Here is a 21,048-nt window from a genome sequence, read left to right as displayed (position 1 = left end):
GTTATAATCGGTTACCACTGGTACCACTGCTACCACTGGATTAATGCAGTTCTGTAGGGGTTACTAACTACAAAAAGTTCAAACTTAATAGTCACATGGACTGTTTATGCAGGAAATATTTAAATGCTTAAGCCTTCTATGGGGGGTATACTTATATATATATATATATATATATATATATATATATTTTTTTTTTTTTTCATGTGAAGGACCAAAGGATTATGAATGTATATATACCTTTTGAAGATTCTTTCTAAAAATACATTATCAACAAATTACATCTGTATACACAACAGATTCTCTTGAAACTCTACAGAGATGTGCTGCCATCTATCAACTTTGTTTACATGTAATAGTAGTTATTTTTATATTTATGATAGGCTCTAAAATTGGCATAGGTGAGTGTGTGCCTTTTCAAAAAAGACTTGAGACAATGTGGGAATAAATCAAAGAAACTGTGGATTTATCCAGAAGTTGATGATACTTAAAAAAAATAATACATATATAAATGTTGAGGGCATTACTGTAAAGAAAAAAATAAGTTATAACAAGCATTTATTTTTTACTATTTTATTCCCCTTTTTTTTAATAAAATTTTGATTTTATTTTTAACAATAATCCTGCTCTGATGTTTGGCTATAAAGTAAAAATAGGGACAAATTTATATTTAAAAGCATTTATGTAAGCAGTTTTTGGTTTTTACAAACTTTCAAATCCTTCAAAAAAATTTATTCCAGATCATATGTATGTTATCCTGAAACCCACTCATAAAAGGGTTAAAGTATGATTCAGTTATGAGAATAATAAAAATCACCGGCCAAGGTATAGAAAGTCCACACAAGAAGCACGCAAAAGTTCGATGAAATTTATCGGTAAAAGTACTTTGCCATAACGGTATTTGTATTGTTGCTCGCTCGGTAAACAGACGGTAGATGTTATTGGTATGGAGTAGAAGTTGAATCCCATGGGAGCTTGAAACCCCTCCCGAAGTGGAGGGGGTAACCCGACCTTTTTTCTTTAGAATCACTAATTGAATTGACTAATTGAATCACAAACAGAGTCATATTGGAAGTTCTGGCATCGTAAAAAATGTTCGTAACGTAGTTTCACCAGTAAACTTTTTCGAAGTTTTCCATGCTTCTCGTGTGGGCTTCCTTTGCCTTTTTTTTTTTTTTTCTTAATAAACAATTTATCCACTAGTCCACCAGTGATTCTAAAGAAAAAAGGTCAGGTTACCCCCCCTCACTGCGGGAAGATTTCAATCTCCCATGGGATTCAATGTCTACTCCTGACCGATAACACCCACTGTATGTTTACTGAGCGAGCAACAATACAAACCGTTACGGCAAAGTACTTTTACCGGTAAATTTCATCGAACTTTTGCGTGCTTCTCGTATGGCCTTTCTTTACCTCCGCCAAATCACTAAACAAATTAAGTTTTGCAAAACTTTCATCATCATATTGATCTTAACCTCTTATGAATTTGAATTATTTATTTTTTCTTTTATTATTATTATTATTATTATTGCTCTTATATTATTTCACCTTGATTGAGGGTTCCACCTCGTGACGGGTATTGCTACCAAGTACACAGGGTGGTTGTTGTTATGTCTGGTGTTACTGTTGGTCAAGGAACTCTCTGACTATCCTACAGGTGTTCAGGATTGTGACTTTCTGGAGTTCCTTGTAGGTGTTTGCTGGGAGACCTATTGCTGCTAGGCTGTTATGTAGGGTCTTTGGCACCATACCTGGGGTTGACACGACGATCGGGATGGTCGTTACTTGTTGGATATGCCACATCTCTTTGATCTCCTGTCTTAGGTTCGTGTACTTCCTGATTTTTTCCCCATGGGTTTTCTGCAGGTTGCCAGTGTTGGTTACCACTATGTCAATCAGATAGGTAGCCTTTTCTTTCTTATCCACAAAGGTTATGTCCAGTCTGTTGTGTGAGATTGTCCTATCCATTATTATGGTGCGGTCCCAGTACAGCTTGTGGGTTGGGGTCTCTAGTACTGCCTGGGGTTCATACTTATAGTATGGTACACTTTATTCGATCAACTGGTATTTCCTTGCTAGCTTCTGATGTAATATCCTGGCTACCTGGTCGTGTCTATGAGTGTACTCAGTCTGGGTGATCATCTTGCATCCTGCGGTGATGTGTTGGATCGCTTCTGAAGCCAGATGGCATCGTTGACATGTGTCATCGAACACTCTGGGCTCCTTGGCGATGTATTTTCTCTAGTTTCTGGTGTTGATTACTTGGTCTTGGATGGTGAGCATGAATCCTTCAGTCTCGGGGAAGAGCGTCCCTCTCGTGAGCCATGCATTGGAATCAGTTTTATCTATGTGATCTTGATATAGATCATTGTCTACCCATCTTTCTAGCTTCATTTGTAACTCTTTGTTGGGGGGGGGACTCCTCGCTTAGGTTGAATGGTGTAAACCCCACTCAATTATCCGCATTTCACGAAAATATACACTGATGAATCAAAGTCTGATAGTGGAGTAGGTGCTGCAGCAGTTTTCTCTTTTAACACCATCTCTGTATCTCTTCCTACTGAATGCAGCAGTTATACAGCTGAGTTATTCGCCATCAAGCTTGCCCTAGAAAATATTGTCCGTCGCTTCATTAAAAAAAGTATAATATATACAGACTCACAGAGTACACTAGTAGCCCTACAAAACACCTCCTCACCAACCAATCCTTTAATAAAAACCATAAGAAGTAAGATGATTCTTATTCAGGAAGGCTAGCAAGTAGTCATCTTTTGCTGGATCCCAGGAAACGAATGCGAAGACTATGCCGCAAAACATCAATCTAACCCATCATCATCAGGCTTTTGTGTTTCATACGTTGATTACAGACCTATGATATGAAGGATATGTAAGGAACAATGGACACTTCTATGGCAAGCTCAAATGGATAATAAGTTATTGCAAATAAAACCAGAACCACAGTTATGGACCTCTGGTTTTCGTACTAACAGAAAGGAAGAATTAATCTTAACCACAGCACGAATCAGCCACAGCCAGTTTACTCACCTAATATCTCCTCACAGGAAATGATCCTCCACAGTATTTTCAATGCAACTGTCAGCTCACAATGAAGCACATTCTTGTCAACAAGAATGTGCTTCATTGTGAGCTGACAGTTGCATTGAAAACACTGGAGGATCATTTCCTGCATTCAAATGCACTCTGTACAAACATGCTCGGCAATGCTCATTCAGCTTCCATCCAAATCTAAAAGAACCTCTAAAACTCTCTCATATCATAGGCAACGATGCTAATCCCTTCGAGTTATTCTGCTTTCATAAACGAATAAAATTATATGATCGTCTCTGACTGTTTCCATAACAGTCACCATTGATAACTTTCATATCACTGATGGACACAATATGGTCTAAGCAGCCCTTGCGCCAAAAATAACAACAACAACCGACCCTGCTGCCTAAGGTCTGAACACAAGTGACTTTATCCTGCACCACACTCAGTGCAGTATGATTAATATTTCTCTGCGACATATTATTATCCATATGGTGCAAGGAAGCCTGAGGCTTATGCTGCACCAGCCAAAAAAAAATTTCCCGAGTTACCTTGAGTGAGAGAGAGAGAGAAGTAGAAAGGAATCACCAAGAAAGAGAAGAATGATGATGGTATCCAGCTCAGGACCCTGGGTTTGCCAAGCCCATACTCACCAGATGTGAGCCCCTGAGTTGAGATGATATTGTTTACTCATGGCAGTTGAAAACCTGCTGGCAGTGCAGATTGTGAATAAATATGAGGTGTCACAAAATTAATGAGATTGATTTTATAAAATGCAATGTGAGAGCACTACATACACACACACCACGTCAGCATGGAGGTTGAATCCCTCCCTTACACAACAATAGTCACGTATTATTGCATTCAGTGTGTTGAGTCATTGTGAATAAGCAGCCATGTTTGTTGAGTGTGTCACAAAAAGTGGAGTGGAAAGATATCAAGCAGTGTTATGCCATCAAATTTTGCATCAAACTCAATGAAAACATGATGGAAATGTATGAAAAGTTAAAAAGAGTTTATGGAAAACAAGTTTTATCCTGAGCTCAAGTTTTCCAATGGCACAAGGCCATTTTGGAAGAATGTAAACCTGTTGAAGATGAAACATGCACAGGGAAACCTGCCTCAGCAATAACAGAGGAGAATGTGGAGAGCATAAGGGCTGTGACTGAGAGTTCACTATGAGATTGATGGTAGGTGAGGTGAACATGAGTCACCGAGTTGTATGTGACATTTTATCAGGGATTTGGGCATGAGGCTGATTTTATGTGAAAATGGTGCCAAAAAAAGTCTCACTGAAGAACAAAAGCAAAATCGAAAGAACATCTGCCTTGATCTTCTCAATTGTGTTGAAACTGAGCCAGAGTTCCTTCAGCGTATGAAAACAGGTGACAAAACATGGATTTTTGGGTATGATCCAGAAAAAAAAAAAAAAAAAAGACAATGAAAAATGGCACACTGCAGCAAATTTGCTACACCAGAAGATGAAAGCATAAATGAGCAAATACAGAATCAACTTGATGTTTGTCTGTTTTTTTTTTTTTTTTTTTCTTTTGATCAGTGTGGAGTAGTGCACAAAGAGCTTGTACCCCAAAATAAAACTGTCAACCAAACTTTCTATTGAGAAGTCCTTCAATGGCTACAGAAAAGGGCTCTGAGCGATCGACCTGAAAAGGCCAAAAACTGGAGTTTGCATCATGATAATGCACCCTGCCACTGCATGATCTCTGTTATGGAGCTTTTGACCTCCAAAAACATTCCAGTGCTCCTGCAGCCACCAAATACCCCAGATCTGTCACCATGCAACTTTTTAATTTTTCCAAAGATCACAAATTGCCTTTAAGGACATCATTTTGGAACAATTATCAACAAGAGCACTATAACTGACATACTGAAGGACATCACAGAAGAATATTTCCAACACTGATTCCATCCCTAGAGATGTGTAGCTTCCTAAGGAAGCTATTTTAAAGGAGAGAACCTTCAGCTATAGAAAATTTTACAATAAAATCAGTCTCAATAAATTTTGTGACAGACCTCATGTGTGTATATATATATATAAGGGATAAATGAAGTGGGATATTTTTTAATAAAGCTTTCTCCTCAGTGTCTTCAGTTGTAACATGTTTTATTTTTAGTTGCAATGTAATTTTCCACTAAATTTGTTTATCTTCTGTTGACTAATATATGGCTTAATAAATAACTAATTTCCCTAATTAGTTACCTCACTGAAACAAATTCATTATTCGTTAATTTCTTCCATGATGCTATGTAGAATTGTGTTCATTTTAGCTAGTTAAAAGGCTCAAGGATTAATGCTTTAATGAGCTCTTCAGCAAGTTTATTTTAAATATTCATAAGTTTTCTTAATATTTATATATGATTTATTTTAATTGAAGTTTAGTAATCAACAATTGTTCAGAAATTTTCACATATCTAATTTATCACATATATTTATCATATTGATTTAACATGTCATTTGAATATTGTTATGTTGCAATTTTTAATGTTTAAATATTTGTTTAATTCATCTGATATTTATAATTTTGTTTATTAGAACCCTTCAAGTAGATGCAGAATTTATAGAGTGATATCTTCTGGCTTCCATAGATTTTATAGTAGTAATCAAGACAATAATTCCCATATTGAAGAAAAAGAAACCTCAATATTTTCAAAACTTTTTACAACCCGTGGGTTATCGGTTGATTTTATAGCGACCTTACAACAGAAAATTGATTTTAGTCCAACTGCAGTAAATAGGTGGATTCAAAATAAGGTGGAAGAGCAGAATATTAACAATCAAAGGTAAGGTGATGGTGAGGCTTAAATATTAAAAAAAATTACTTTTACAAAAAATATATATAAAATATGTAGTTAAAGTAAATTAGGAGGTAGGCAGAATGGAAATGTGAAGAGAAAAGTGAAGAATCAAGAAGGTAGTAAAAATGCAAAGAAAGTATTTAAACCAAGGCAGAAGTAAAAGTCTGTGTTCAGTCTCACTGAACAGAGGCTTTTTAAAAAGGACTGAATTCCCCCATCCCCACCTTTCTATTACTAGATCTCCTAGCACAAATAAAAAATCACTGCTTCCAAAATTTCATATAGCTAGAGATGCTTTCACTTCTGACTACATCCATATTTTGAAGAAAATCAATTACATCAGATGCACAACAACCTAACTCCACAGAGTCAGTGCATGAAATCCTTCCAATAAGATTAGATTATCATATCCAAAGCAGCAAGCAGGCCCACTGGGTACCCTACAGAGCTGCAGAACATGTCCTTTTTTGGTGGATTGCAAATGTGGTAAATACTACATTGGGCAGCCATACTGTTAGACAGGTGCTTGCTTTCCACAACATCTGATATGGCTAAGCATCCAAACTCAGCCCAAGATCCTCCAAGTAGTGTACAACCATTTCTAGAGAGAATATCTGGAAGACTAGGCAATCCAACACAGCGAAAGCTCCAATGTTAATAGAATATGCCCCCCCCCCAATCTTCTCAAGTCCAAAGCTATGGCACTCAGCCTCCTCCTTCCATAGGGATAACAGCCACTAGGAGATTATAGTGTATTTATGATACACTTGAATATCCCCCACTCCCCAATACTTAGAAAATCCCAATGCATTCAGGAAAGACTTGCATGGCAGGCCATAGCCAGTGGTCTTAGTTTCTCCCATGGCCAGGATAGAACTCAAAGAGTCTTTCACCTCCACCTAGGCCATCCTCCCAACTTAGAGCAAAACTATAAACTCCTAGGACAGAGAGCCATAGCTCTTGTCCTCATCTGGGTCACGGTACAGTTGGGGAACAATCTGACTAGCCTGTTCCCCAACATATAGATACAATGTGTTGTTACCAGCTTTTCTTTGTTTTCTTCAACCTCCCTCACAAATCTGCTACCTATTACTACTGTTTTATTTCTACTGGTTTACATTAATCTGTCATACTTTATGGTATTTTACCTTATTTTACTTTGCTTTATCTTTCTTCAGTTATCTCCATCTACAAAATTATTTGCTTCTGACTATCTTGTTCTATACTATCATTTGGCACCTATTATGTAAACTTTCAGGAACAGTAGCCACTACTCAATAAACAGCTTCTTCAACTTCATGCAGAATGATGTTTTATCATTCATCAATCATGTTACTTTCATTTGCAAGATTCCCCTTAACTCCTTTATTAATTGTATTCTAGTACATACAGTACTTTAATACTATACAATACTCTTAGTTGCTTCTCTATAATTATTTAGGATAAACTCAAGGCTAGAGAGACAGGGCATTGTAAAGTACTGAAGCCTACAACAACGACAAGTTAATACCACAGAAAGGGTTAGGCTGGAAAAGCTGATTATGGAAAATCACTGTCTAGGAGATTTAAGAGAGTAAAGAATTGGGACAAGGAGTTTTTCACGTATGTGTACACAAAGAAGAAAAGAATGAATCAGATCAGACCATTATGTATTAAATATGGGAAAGTCTAGATAACCCAGCTAGTGTTGCTTATGAACTAATTTCATAAGCAACACTAGGCCTTTGCATTAATCTTTACAGTTGAAAGACCTTCATAGAGAGGAAGAACTGCATTGTGTGAAGTGAAGTGAGTGAAGGATAGCACTATATAATTAGTGATATTGAAATTACAGAAGGATGTTTATTATAAAACGTTTTTGACATAAAGGCAAGAAAGGCTTCTTGGGTTGATAGCATATTATTATTATTATTATTTCTCCCTGATTGGGGCTTCCACCTCGTGACGGGTATTGCTACCAAGTACACAGGGTGGTTGTTGTTGTCTGATGTTACTGTTGGTCAAGGAACTCTCTGACTATCCTACAGGTGTTCAGGATTGCGACTTTCTGGAGTTCCTTGTAGGTGTTCGCTGGGAGACCTATTGCTGCTAGGCTGTTATGTGGGGTCTTTGGCACCATACCTGTGGTTGATCGGGATGGTCGTTACTTGTTACATATGCCACACCTCTTTGATCTCCTGTCTTAGGTTCATGTACTTCCTGATTTTTTCCCCATGGGTTTTCTGCAGGTTGCCTTTTCCTTCTTGTCAACAAGGGTTATGTCCGGTCTGTTGTGCGGGATTGTCCTATCCGTTATTATGCTGCGGTCTCAGTACAGCTTGTGGGTTGGGGGTCTCTAGTACTGCCTGGGGTTCATACTTGTAGTACGGTACACTGTCTTCGACCAACTGGTATTTCCTTGCTAGCTTCTGATGTATTATCCTGGCTACCTGGTCATGTCTATGAGTGTACTCACCCTGCATCCCGCGGTCATGTGTTGGATCGTTTCTGAGGCCAGGTGGCATTGTCGACATGTGTCGTCTAACATTCCGGGCTCCTTGGCGATGTATTTTCTATACCTCCCGGTGTTGATTACCTGGTCTTGGATGGCGAGAATGAATCCTTCAGTCTCGGGGAAGAGTGTCCCGCTCGTGAGCCATGCATTGCTTAATAATAATAATAATAATAATAATAATTATTATTATTATTATTATTATTATTATTATTAGCCGTATGGTGCAAGGAAGCCTGAGGCTTATGCTACACCAGCCAAAAAAAAAAAAAAAAAATTCTGAATTACCCTGAGAGAGAGAGAGGGGGGGTAGAAGAGAATCACCAAGGAAAAGAAGAATAATGATATCCAGCTCAGGACTGTGGGTGTGGCAAGCCCATACTTACCAGATGTAAGCCCCTGAGGTTTGAATATACCAGAGATTTTGAGGGAAGTGGTGAAATAGTGCATAAGACCATTAAGGTTGATTATGAAAGAATCATTGGACCCAGGAGAGGTTCTTTTGAACTGGAGAAGTACCAACATTTTTCCATTCCATAAAAGAGATTCTAAGAGTGAAGTGAGTATCTACAGAGCAGTCTGTCTGACTTCAGCAGTGGAGAAAATTGGGGAAGCAGTAATTAAAAATGCAATGTAGGTGCATCATAGATAGATAGATAGGGTATTCTAAAGGAAACACAGTATGGTTTTGAAAAGAGAAAATCTTGTGTAACTAATTCGATTAGTTATTTTCACTCATGAGTTGGATATAAGAAATAATTTTGGAATTTTTTATTTGAACTTTATCAAAAGCCTTTGACTCTCTCTCACACAAGAGGTTACTCTATAAAGCAGAACATAGTATTGTGGGTAAGATCCTCTGATGGATTGTGGAATGGTTGGAGAACAGGAGGCATTGTGATTAATGGTTACCCTTCAGATTGGACTAGTATTAAAAGTCCAACTCCTCAAGAATTGGTGCTAGATACACTGTTATTTCTGATTTTCTTAAATTACATTGACAAAGGAATATAGGGAGATGATATAAAAACTTGCAGACAGTATCAAGATCAAAAGAATAGGTAATGACCACTGTTCCTTCAGAATAACTTAAATTAAATTTAAAACATTAATCCCAGACGCGTTGAATGTTTATATACCTTAGAAAACAGCCTTGTGCATCGGGTTGCATTATATCATCCACGTTTCTTGCGACGACTGACTAACTCATTAAAATAAATTTATTAAAATAAAAAATGATATATACATAAGATAAAACAGAAATAAAATAAGATAAAAGCGTTAAAATTTAATAAGATAAAAGTGTTAAAATATAATATAACAAAAGCATTAAAATACATAGTAGCTTTCGAAGCGAAGTGCCTCATCATCAGCTAGTCTGTGAATGGCATACTTCAGTATGTATTGATGGTTACAATAGCACAAGTCAGCTAGGCATGATCATGTATCACGAGTCTGGTGTCGGTAGAGCAGAATTACGTACACATGATGCTTATATACCATTAAAAAAATGCTCCACAGGGAGGAATCCAAGTTTGATGAATAATGAAGTTGCCAGATTATTTGAGAAGAAAAAGATGGCATGAAAAAGTTACAGAACAATAAAAAGTAATGAAGCCTATAATAGCTACAAATTGATCTGTAATAGTGCCACAGAAAAGGTTAGGCTGACAAAGGCATATTATGAGAAATCATTGGCAAAGAGAGCAGAGGGGGGGTGGGGATAAGGAATTCTTCACATATATAAATGCAAAGAAGAGGACAAACCAGATCAGACCCTTATATAATAGACGTGAGATAGTATTAGATACCCCAGCTGAAGTTGCAGATAAACTCAACAGTTATTTGGCATCAATATTTACAGAAGAAAAACCCTTTGTGTCAATGAGAAATTATGGGAGTAAATTTTAAAAAAATTGAATTAAGGATGTTGAAATTTTGCATGTTTATTTAATGAAAAAACTTTGATCCTACAGGCCAGTAAGGCTCCTGGGGTTGATGGCATATACCCTATAATCTTAAGGGAGGCGGCAATCAACTGAATCACTTCACAGTCCATCACTGGACTGTGAAGTGATTCCGTTGGATTGGAAAAGTGCCAGTGTATCTTCAATACAAGAGGGCGGTTCAAAGAATTAAGTGGGAAATTACCGGCTGGTTAGTCTAACTTCAGTAATAGCGAAAATCATGGAGACAGTGATCAAGGGTGGAATTCAGGATCATTTAGATAGAAATGGAATTCTGAAGATACTCAGCATGGTTTTGTAAAGGGAAAATCATGTTTAACTAATCTGGTTAGCTGTTTTGACAGGGTCACTCAAGAGCTGGACTTAGGGAATAATTTAAACATTGTTTATTTGGATTTCAGCAAAGCATTTGACTCAGTCTCATATGAGCGGTTACTTTATAAGTTGGAACAGGTTGGAATCACCGGGAAAATCCTTAGATGGATGGCTTCAGGGCAGGAGGCAGAAGGTTGTGATAAATGGTTATTCCTTAGATTGGGTTGATGTAAGAAGTGGGGTTCGGTTCCCCAAGGATCAGTATTAGGACCACTGTTGTTTTTGATTTTCATAAATGACATCAATGAAGGGATAGAGGGTGTGATGCCTAAATTTGCAAATGATGTAAATATTGGTAGAGTAGTTAATGATCACATCCAAGCAGAGCTTCTTCAGAGTGATCTAGATAGACTTCAGGGATGGTCAGAAAAAAGGCAGCTATGCTTTAATCCAGAAAAGTGTAAGGTATTGCACCTGGAGAACAATAACCCCAAAATAACTTATGCACTTGGTGGAGTTGAGCTAAAGCCGGTAGTGGGGGAAATGGACTTGGGTGTTACAATACGGTCACACGAAGTTCTCCGATCATTGTGGACAGATTGCAAGGAAGGCCCATGGTGTGCTATCGATGATTAATCAAATAATTGCTAGTAGAGATAAGGACTTCATAATCCCATTATATAAGGCTATTTTTAGACTTGGAATACTGCGTTCAAGTATAGAGACTGCACCTAAAGAAAGACATTGTCCGTGAAAGGGTCCAAAGACGGGTAACTCGCTTGGTGAGATTGGCAAAAGGGCATCCATATGAGGAAAGACTTCGAATATGTGGATTGCAGAGCTTGGAAACTAGGCACCTTAGAGAAGACTTGATTAAGGTGTTTAAGGCCCTGAGAGACATAAGCAAAATGAATAAGGATGAAAATTTTCAAGTTACGGGGAGAGATGTTTAGGCTAGATTGCAGGAAGGTTTATTTTAGCCTGCAAGTTATAAATTACAGGAATAAGTTACCTACATGGGTGGCAGAGGCTGACAGTTCGAGAAAATTCAAAGGTCAGCTGGATAATTACCTAAGGGAGGAGAAAACGCATAGGTTGTCTATTTCCTTTTCTCTTATTAGTTATTCTTATTTTATTTATTATTTTTTTTATTATTATTATTATTATTTTATTCTATTATTTTATTTTATTTATTTATTTTTTTGTTATTTGATTTAGTATTTTTTATTATTTAATTTAGTATTTTTTTATTATTATTATTATTATTTATTTTTTTTTTTTTGGCTAGTGCAGCATAAGCCATAGGCTTGCTTGCACCATGTGGCCATTACTTAATACAAATAACTTAGCTTCATAAAAGGTGAGAAAAGTGGCAGCTATGTTTTAATGCTGCAAAGTGCAAGGTTTTACTCTTGGGTAATAACAACCCCAAATAATTTATACATTAGGAGGGGAGGGAGGGAAGGAGGCAGGGAGAGGAATTATGATCTAACCAGACACAAAGCTTTCCCTGCAGTGTAGATAGGCAGCAAGGAGAGCCCATGGTATCTTATTGATGATTTATCGATTATTTGTATGTAGAGATGGGATATCACAATTAGTATTAGTTTTAGCCACGTAGTACAAGGAAGGTATAGACTTTTGCTGCACCAACCAAAAAATAAATAAATAATAAACAATAAAAATAAACTACCTATGTGTTCTTTCCTAACTGAAGTTTTATATTATTTCTCATAATCTAAGCTTAGTTTCTTGAAAAGTTTTATGAACAGCTGATCTATGAGTTACACCAAGCTGTCAGCCACAATTATCCATGAGGAAATAACTTTTCCAGTAATTAACAACTTACTGACTAAAAAAAAAAAAATCTTCCTACAATCCAGTATAAATCTCTTTTCCCATAATTTGAATATATGGTCCCTAGTTCTGGAATCATTTATAACATTGAAAATTTTTACTTCATTCATTTTACTATCCCCTCTCAGAGCCTTATAGACCTCAATCAGGTCCCCTCTAAGGTGCCTGGTGCCAAGCTCTGTAGCCCACATCTTAAAAGTCTTGCCTCATACAGATGCCCTTTTGCAGATCTCACTGAGTGGGTTGCTCACCTTTGGAGAGATAGAAAGGATGATTTAAGAAGGTGCAATGTCATTTTTTAGGTGTAGTCTCCATACTTGGACATAGTGTTTCATGTGCAATCTTACAATTGGCTTATATAATGGGATTATCACCTCCTTATTATTAAAATCCAAGGTACGATAAATCATTGATAGGAACATCATTGGCCTATCCTTCCTCCTGTATACACTGCTCAAAGAACTTCATGTTTCCTTGTATTATAACTCCCAAATTCCTTTCTTTCTCTGCTGTTTTTAATTCAACTTCACCATGTATATTAGTTATTTTGGGGTTGCCAATCTCTACCTGCAAGCTCTTGCATTTTGCTCTATTAAAATAGTTTTCACTTATCTAGCCTTCCATGAAATCCATCCACTTTATCCTCAAGAAATGGTGCATAGTGCTGATCATTAATCACTCTCCTAATTTTCATATCATTTGCAGATTTTGATGTAAAGACCTCTATCCCTTCATCGATATCTCTTATGAAATCAAAAACAACAGTGATTCCAGAACCAATCCTTTCAGAACACCACTTCTGATGTTAGACCAATGAAAAGTAACCATTAACACAGCCTCAGTCTCTTGCCTTCTGCCTTGAGTCACCCTGAAATCCATCTTAGAATCCCACTGCATAAGGCAGTAATGAGACTGCACTTAAGAAAATGACATTGAGCTTCTCAAAAAGATTCAACGATGAGTAATGCACTTTGTGAAATCAGAAAAAGGGTAACCATATGAGGAAAGACTACAAAGTGTGGACTACAGAACTTGGTAACTAGGCTCTTTAGAGGGGACCTGATTGAAGTCTTATAAGGCTCTGGGGGTAGGCTGCATGATGGTGAAATTTCCTTGCTTATAAATGGTACTAGAACTAGGAGGCATGAATTTCAATTTTGAGGAAAGAGGTATAGACTGGATTGCAGGAAGTTTTATTTTACCTAGTAAGTTGTAAATCACTGGAATAAGTGATTTACCTCTGGTTGTGGTTGACAGATTGGGAAAATTCAAAGATCAACTGGATCACACCTATGTGAGGAATAGAACCAGTGCTGCTTAAAATCCCGATGGCCGAAAATCCCGACAGCCAACATACCGATTGTATATAAAAAAACAAAGTTAGTCTATATCTCAGAAACTGTTTTTGAAATAAAAATGTTTTACATGTAATCAAAACGGCCACAATTTTATTATATATATATATCAGTTCACAAAAACTACATTACTGACAATAATCACAGTTTAATGATATCAAAATCAAATTAAATTTTGCAAAAAATCATACAAATTATAATCAAATGTTTAAGTATTATAATAACCTTCATAATAATACTTATATAATCTTAAGTATTATAATAATAAGAAGAAAATGGGATATTTTTACCTGTTACCCTTTTCAAAATATCCTGCCGGCGCCCATGGTCCTGTCTAATGTACTTGTCAAAGAAATTCATGAAAGTACAACTAATAGCAAATACCTGTATAATTACAGTTTTAGTTATGCTAATGATATTTATGACAAATGTTACACAGCTGCCAAAATGTATTACTCTAAATTTTCATATTCTGAAAGTATTCTTATTTAAAGTTTTTTATCTTTAGCATTTCAATACTATACCTATAATTATTGCTCAAACGCCCTATACAAATACCAAAATTCAACTTAAAAAATTACCAGTTAATTGCAATATAATAAAGTAAAATTAATTGTCAGTTTTATATGCTGATCATATTTTAAAACTGTTTGTTTCTGTAACAGAAAACATCATCTTTAAATTGAAAGCGGTATTTGTCGTTAAATTTTAATTTTTTTTTTTATTATTTCTATACAAAATTAATCTAATATGGTAAATTTTTACTTACTAAAAACTAATAAATATATAGAATTATATTAATATATTTTTACGATATAGTAGATACTGTCGGGTTTGTAGCCTGTCAGGATTTTCGGCTTTCGGGATTTTGGGCCAGACCCGAATAGAAAATGTAATAAGGTTTCTCTCTCTTTTTCCCTCCCTCCCTCAGTGCAATAAAAGACTAGAATTTATTGAACTGTATGGCTAATACTAATTTAGAATATACTACAACTAATTTGTAAGTCTTCTTCAAGAGGAGTGTTTCCATTTACAATGGGTTTCCTCAGCCTACAAGTTATTTCTTGTTAGGAATTTTTTCCCGCCATAAAGTGCGGTTCAAGGTGTCTTGGTCGGTAAAGCCTCGGGCTGTCATGCACTCCCGTACTCCATCCATCCATGTCCTCCTAGGTCTTCCTCTTCTCCTTCTTCCAGGAGGTATCCATTCCAGGATAGCCTTTGGATATCTGTTTTCTTGCATCCATTTTACATGTCCATACTATGTTAGACGCTTTTCTTTGATGGTGTCAATAATAGTCTTTTTCACTTCCATTTTTTTCCTTGTCTTCATTACGTTTTCTGTCTCTTCTAGAAGTTCCTGCTGATCGTCTCCAAAAATCCATTTCTGTGGACAGCAATTTGTTTTCCGCTCACCTATTCAATGTCCAGGTTTCCGCTCCATACAATAGAAGACTTTGTACAATCGTTTGAAATATAAGTTTCTTTGTTTTATTTTGGATATTTTTGCTCCACAGAACAGAGTTTAACATGCCGATAGCCTTTCTGCCATCTGTAATTCTCTTATTGATCTCTGCTTGGGATGATCCATCACTTTGTAAGATTGATCCTAAATATTTGAATTTATCGACTTGTTTGATTTTAAAACCTGCAATATTTAGAACGTGTCCTGGCCCTGAAGACAACATTTCAGTCTTGCTAAAATTGATTTCTAGACCCCATTGTATATATTCCTCAAACAATTGACGATATGCATACTTTGCATCTTCTAAGTCTTGTGCTATCACCACCTGATCATCTGCAAAAAGTAAATTGTGAATATAGGTGTTCTTATTAATTGGCAATCCCATTTTATTACATTTTTTTGACCAGGATCTTAGGCAAATGTCGATATAAATTTTGAAAAGTGTTGGTGACATGCAACAACCTTGTAATAAGCCTTTTGAAGTGTGGAATTCAGGTGACAAAGCTGATCCCACTTTAATTCTGCATCTATTATTCCTGTAAATTGCCTTAATAATGTTAATCAGTTGTCCATCAATATTTGCCTCTATCAGTGCTTCCCATAAGAGTTTTCTTGGAACACCGTCATATGCCTTTTCAAGGTCAATGAAAATCATAAAGATTTTTTTTCCTTTTGATTGGCATTTTTCAAGGGTCTGTCGTACGGTTGAGATATGATCTATACATGACCTCCCAGCTGAAAAACCACTTTGTTCTTCTGATACCTTGATTCGGGCTTCTAAATGGTTCCTGATCCATTGTCCAAGGATCTTTAACAGCGGGTTCAGGACGTGTATTCCTCTGTAATTTGAACAGCTTTTCCAATCGCCCTTCTTATAAATTGATGTAATATATCCTGTTATCATTTCTTTCGGTATTTCTTCTCCTCTCAGTATACTATTCAACGGTTTTTGTATCAGAACAGCCACTCCTCTTCCTCCATATTTCAGAAGTTCCATGTAAACTTCTTCAGGTCCAGGTGATTTGCCATTCCTTCCTTCCTTCCTTTAGCAGGAGTTCCACTTCCCTAATAGAAACTTTTAAGCCCGAGTCTTCTACACCAAAATCCTCCATTGTCTTAAAATCTTCCCGGTCTTCTTTTAAAAGTCCTTCATAGTACTCTGTCCAGTCTTTCAAAGGTATTAATTGCAAACCAGCATTGTGTTTATTCTGTTTTTTCAAATCTTTAAGGACCTTCCATAATTCCGCTGATTGCTTGAAGTCCAATTTGCTATTAATAGTTGCGCATTTCCTTTCCCATTCTTCATTTTTTGCTTCTACTACCAACCATTTGGCTATTTTCTCTTTTTCAACATAAATGTTCCTATATGCATCATTCCTATCACCCAGCCATTTCTTCTTTTTGCCTAGGATTTCATGAGCTATTTTTTTAACAGTATTTTTTAAATATTTGTAGATTTCTTCAGTATTACCTTTTATCTCTATGTTAATTGCAGCATCCAGTCTTTGAGTGAAGTTGTTTCTAATGCTGTCGTCTTGGAGTAGGTCAATGTTAAATTGATCCACTTGTAGCATTTCTCCTTCCCTGCATTGTTGGTTGTCCACACATATTTTCTTAATCCAGTTCCACCTCAGTGTTGTTTTAACAAGAAAATGGTCAGATCCACATTCGGCTCCTCTATAAACTCTGACATCTTTCAATACATATGTCCCTGAATGTTTTGAAATAATGTAATCTATAACTGATCTAATTTGTCTTGTCTCCTGTGACCAAGTATATTTATGGATATCCTTGTGTTGGAAAAATGTGTTGTTTATTCTCAAGTCGAACTGTTCACAAAGATTGCATAGTCTATCTCCGTTGTCATTCCTCTCTTTCTCTCCAAATCTTCCAATAACTTTGCTATTTTGTTCAGTTCCTACTCTTGCATTGAAATCTCCCATTAGAAATATCTCTTTGTTCTTAGGAATTTTTTCTATTAGTTCTCTCAGATCCTCCCAAAATTCATCCTTCAAGGTATCGCGGTGTCATTAGTTGGGGCATATATTCCCAAAATACATATTTCTCTCCCGTATATTTTCAGTCCCAATGAGATCATTCTTTCATTAATAAATTGCCAGTTTTTGATGTTGTATCTCAATTTCTTTTTAACAGCAATAGAAACTCCTGCTCTTGCTCTTTCACTCTTATCATCTCCACTCCAAAAATGGTAGTATTCTCCCATTATTTCCTCTCCACATCCCTTTTTCTTTGTCTCTGATAACACGATGATGTCTAACTTGAATTTTTGCAGTTCATCCGAAAGAAAGTTTCTTTTAGTTGAAAGGCCTTGAATATTCCAGCATCCCAAAATCATAGTCCTTTTCTGTTTGCCGCGTCGTTACTGAAAGTGCAGTCCATTTTCATTTTCACTTGTAGGTCGTTTAGCATTTGTGTATTTTTTACACTGAACGAGGAGCTAGTCCGTTGCAGCAACCCCCAACCTGGAGGGCTGGGGTATCTCTCTTAGTCTGGCCCCTACCCTTTGAGCTGTCCGGCTTGGGAGGCCCTACCAGTAGCTAAGCTACCGCCGACTTAGCTCTCCAGGTCATCGGGACACGCAAGCCCCCCCACCGCAACAAGGTGGAGAATACCATCGGGGGAGAATACCATTTGTAAGTACAGTACACAAATCCTTTACATACAAAAAAGAATAAATTACCTAATTTATTATAATTAAAATGTAGGCTTAGTTTGTTGCTTTATAAGTTTTATATTATTTCTTATAATCTAAGCTTAGTTTCTTGAAAAGTTTTATGCACAGTATATGCGAAATCTGGTAAACCATAGTATAGCTCTCTCAGATAACTGCGTATTTCATTAACTGGTACTACCCATTCTCCATGAATACTGGATAAATTTTATATTAATACATTATATTAATAATGTATTATTAATATATGGTATAATGTATTATTAATATATGGTATAATGTATTATTAATAACTGGACATTATATTAATACTTAGAACATGGAACATTATCCTAATCTAAATGGCTCCTTTCAGAACCAAACAACTACAAAGAACATAGGACACCCTCTGAATATTCTTCAACTTAATATCGAGGGTATAAGCTGATCAAAAAGTGACTACCTTTTAAAAGTGCTTAACGACTACCATGTAGATGTTGTGCTGCTACAAGAAACACATTGTGAAGATCAAAACCAACTTTACTCTAGATGTAAATTACCAGGATACAGCCTTGTCGCGGCTACTTTCCATAAAAGCTATGGCACCACTACGCATATCCGAAATAAAATTGACCAAATAGAAATTTTGGACATAAGCTCTAATGACATTTTCACTACCAGGGTTGGGGTGATGGGCCTGGAAATAATAAATATCTATAAACCAACATCTCGACCTTGGTGTAAAGAAGCTATCCAGAATGTGCATCATCCATCAATTATTATGGGAGATTTCAACAGTAGGAGTACTCTTTGGGGCTATGCTGACACTAACGCAGATGGCCTTGGTGTGATGGTCTGGTCTGGAGTCGAGGATGTCTTCTTAATGTATGATGCAAAAGAGAAAGGTTCCTGTCACTCAGGCAGATGGAACAAAGATACCAACCCAGACCTCTGTTTTGTCTCAAGAGATGAGTGCGGAAGACCTTTGCAGTGTAGCAGGAAAGTTTTAAATAATTTCCCTCATAGTCAGCATAGACCAATTCTTGTAAAAATTTGTACCGAAGTTCCAATAGTAAGATCAAAGCCTGTACCTCGCTGGAACTTTGGAAAAACTCACTGGGAAGCCTTCACTAATGAGGTGGATCACAATATTCAATGGATCCCATCAAACACCGACAATTATAAGCGATTTGTTGGTTTAATATGCTCCATAGCAAAGAAACATATTCCCAGAGGATATAGGAAAGAATACATTCCCGGCTGGAACAGAAGATGTGATGAGCTATATGAAGAATACCAACTTAGCAATAGAACAGAAATTGCTGATGAACTATTGCAATGCTTAGACTCTGCTAGGAAAGAAAAATGGAACATAATGACAGCAGGTATGAATTTCCAACACTCAAGCAGAAAAGCATGGACACTTCTGAGGAAACTCGGAAGTAGTACTCCCAAATATATTAATAAGAGCTCAGAAGTATCCCCAGGAAAAGTAGCCAAGAGAATTGTCAACATTTCCAAGAGACCAACCGATACTAACAAAGATGAAGTCAAAAAACTTAAGAAGAAATTAAGAACTAGACTATCCTTGGCTGAACCAACCTCCCAATTCTCAGGAGAATTCACAATTGCAGAGATTTCAACAGCTCTGAAGGAAATAAAACCAGGCAAAGCAGCCGGAGTGGACGGAATATATCCAGAGTTCCTGAAACATTGTGGTCCAAGAGCTCTGAATTGGCTAGTTAAATTTTTAATGACATCTTGCAGAATGGTAGGTTCCCGTCTTTGTTTAAGAGAACTAAAATAGTTGCCATCCTAAAGCCTGGGAAAAGTGGATCTTGCCCTGAAGATTATTGCCCAATTGCACTTTTAAATATATGTTATAAATTAATTGAAAGAATGGTTTACAATAGAATTTCAACCACAACCTTCCAACACATACCAATTGAACAAGCCGGATTCCGACCAGGCCGAAGCTGCTGCGATCAGGTACTGGCACTTACCAGCCATATCGAGAACGGATTCCAAGATAAGAAGAAGACCATTGCAGTCTTTGTGGACTTGACATCAGCTTATGACACAGTATGGTGACAAGGAATGATTCTGAAATTTTTGAAGATTATTCCTTGTAAGCCCCTCGCGGTCCTACTTAACAATATGTTATGCAACAGAGTGTTTGAAGTACACTTAAACGGCAGAGTGAGCAAGCCCTATATATTAAATGATGGTTTACCACAAGGATCAGTTCTAGCCCCATTATTATTTAATATCTATACTGCAGATCTTCCAGCAACTGCTTCTAGGAAATTCATGTACGCAGATGACATAGCCCTGACTGCCCAGTCTACTGACTTCAATGCAGCCGAAATTGTACTTACAAAGGATCTTCATAACCTGAATAAATATTTTCACACATGGCGACTTAAACTTAATTTAAATAAAACCGAAGTTAGCTGTTTTCATCTGGATAATCATAGGGCTAACTATATGCCACAAGTGGAATATAAAGGTCAACGACTGAAACACAACCCTTGCCCAAAATATCTGGGAATTATAATGGACCGAACACTGACGTATAAACAACACCTTTGTAATATTGCAGCAAAGATAAAAACTAGGAATAACATCTTGCATAAACTCAGTGGAACAGGCTGGGGAGCAAACGCAACAGTGCTACGAACATCAGCCCTTGCCCTAGCCTACTCAGTTGCAGAATATTGTTGCCCCGTATGGCTTAACAGTGCACACTCTGTAAAAGTTGATACCCAACTGAATGACACAATGAGGACAATATCAGGCACCATTAAATCGACACCTTTAAAATGGCTACCAGTGTTATCTAACATCTATCCCCCTCATATAAGAAGAAAAATAGCCCTGCTGAAAGAATGGCAGAAATGTCAAAGAAATCCTCAATTGCCCATACATCAGGATTGCAAACCCCAGAAGCCGGAGAGATTGAAGTCTAGGAACCCCTCATGGAAGCTAGGCGAGAAACTTATCAAGTCACATTTTAATGCTGACCAGACCTGGCGCGAAGACTGGACTACTTCAAATCCCGACCACCT

The 21,048-nt window shown here is 36.8% G+C and overlaps 1 protein-coding gene across 1 annotated transcript in view; it reads left to right on the top strand.

The window, feature by feature from the left end:
• The window catches only part of LOC150084812 (distal membrane-arm assembly complex protein 2), a 113,053-nt gene that overhangs the window by 30,092 nt on the left and 61,913 nt on the right, over nt 1–21,048 (top strand). The window contains exon 2 of the mRNA XM_090376361.1: nt 5,600–5,847. Within this exon, the coding sequence (XP_090232487.1) occupies nt 5,600–5,847 (248 nt within the window). The remainder of the gene's footprint in view (nt 1–5,599; nt 5,848–21,048) is intronic.

Source organism: Mastigoproctus giganteus, chromosome 6 (genome assembly GCF_048544385.1).
Source record: "Mastigoproctus giganteus isolate SK-2022 chromosome 6, ASM4854438v1, whole genome shotgun sequence".
Lineage (NCBI taxonomy): Eukaryota > Metazoa > Arthropoda > Arachnida > Uropygi > Thelyphonidae > Mastigoproctus > Mastigoproctus giganteus.
The sequence above is the reverse complement of the archived record's forward strand: the minus strand, read 5'-3'. Positions and strand labels throughout refer to the sequence as shown.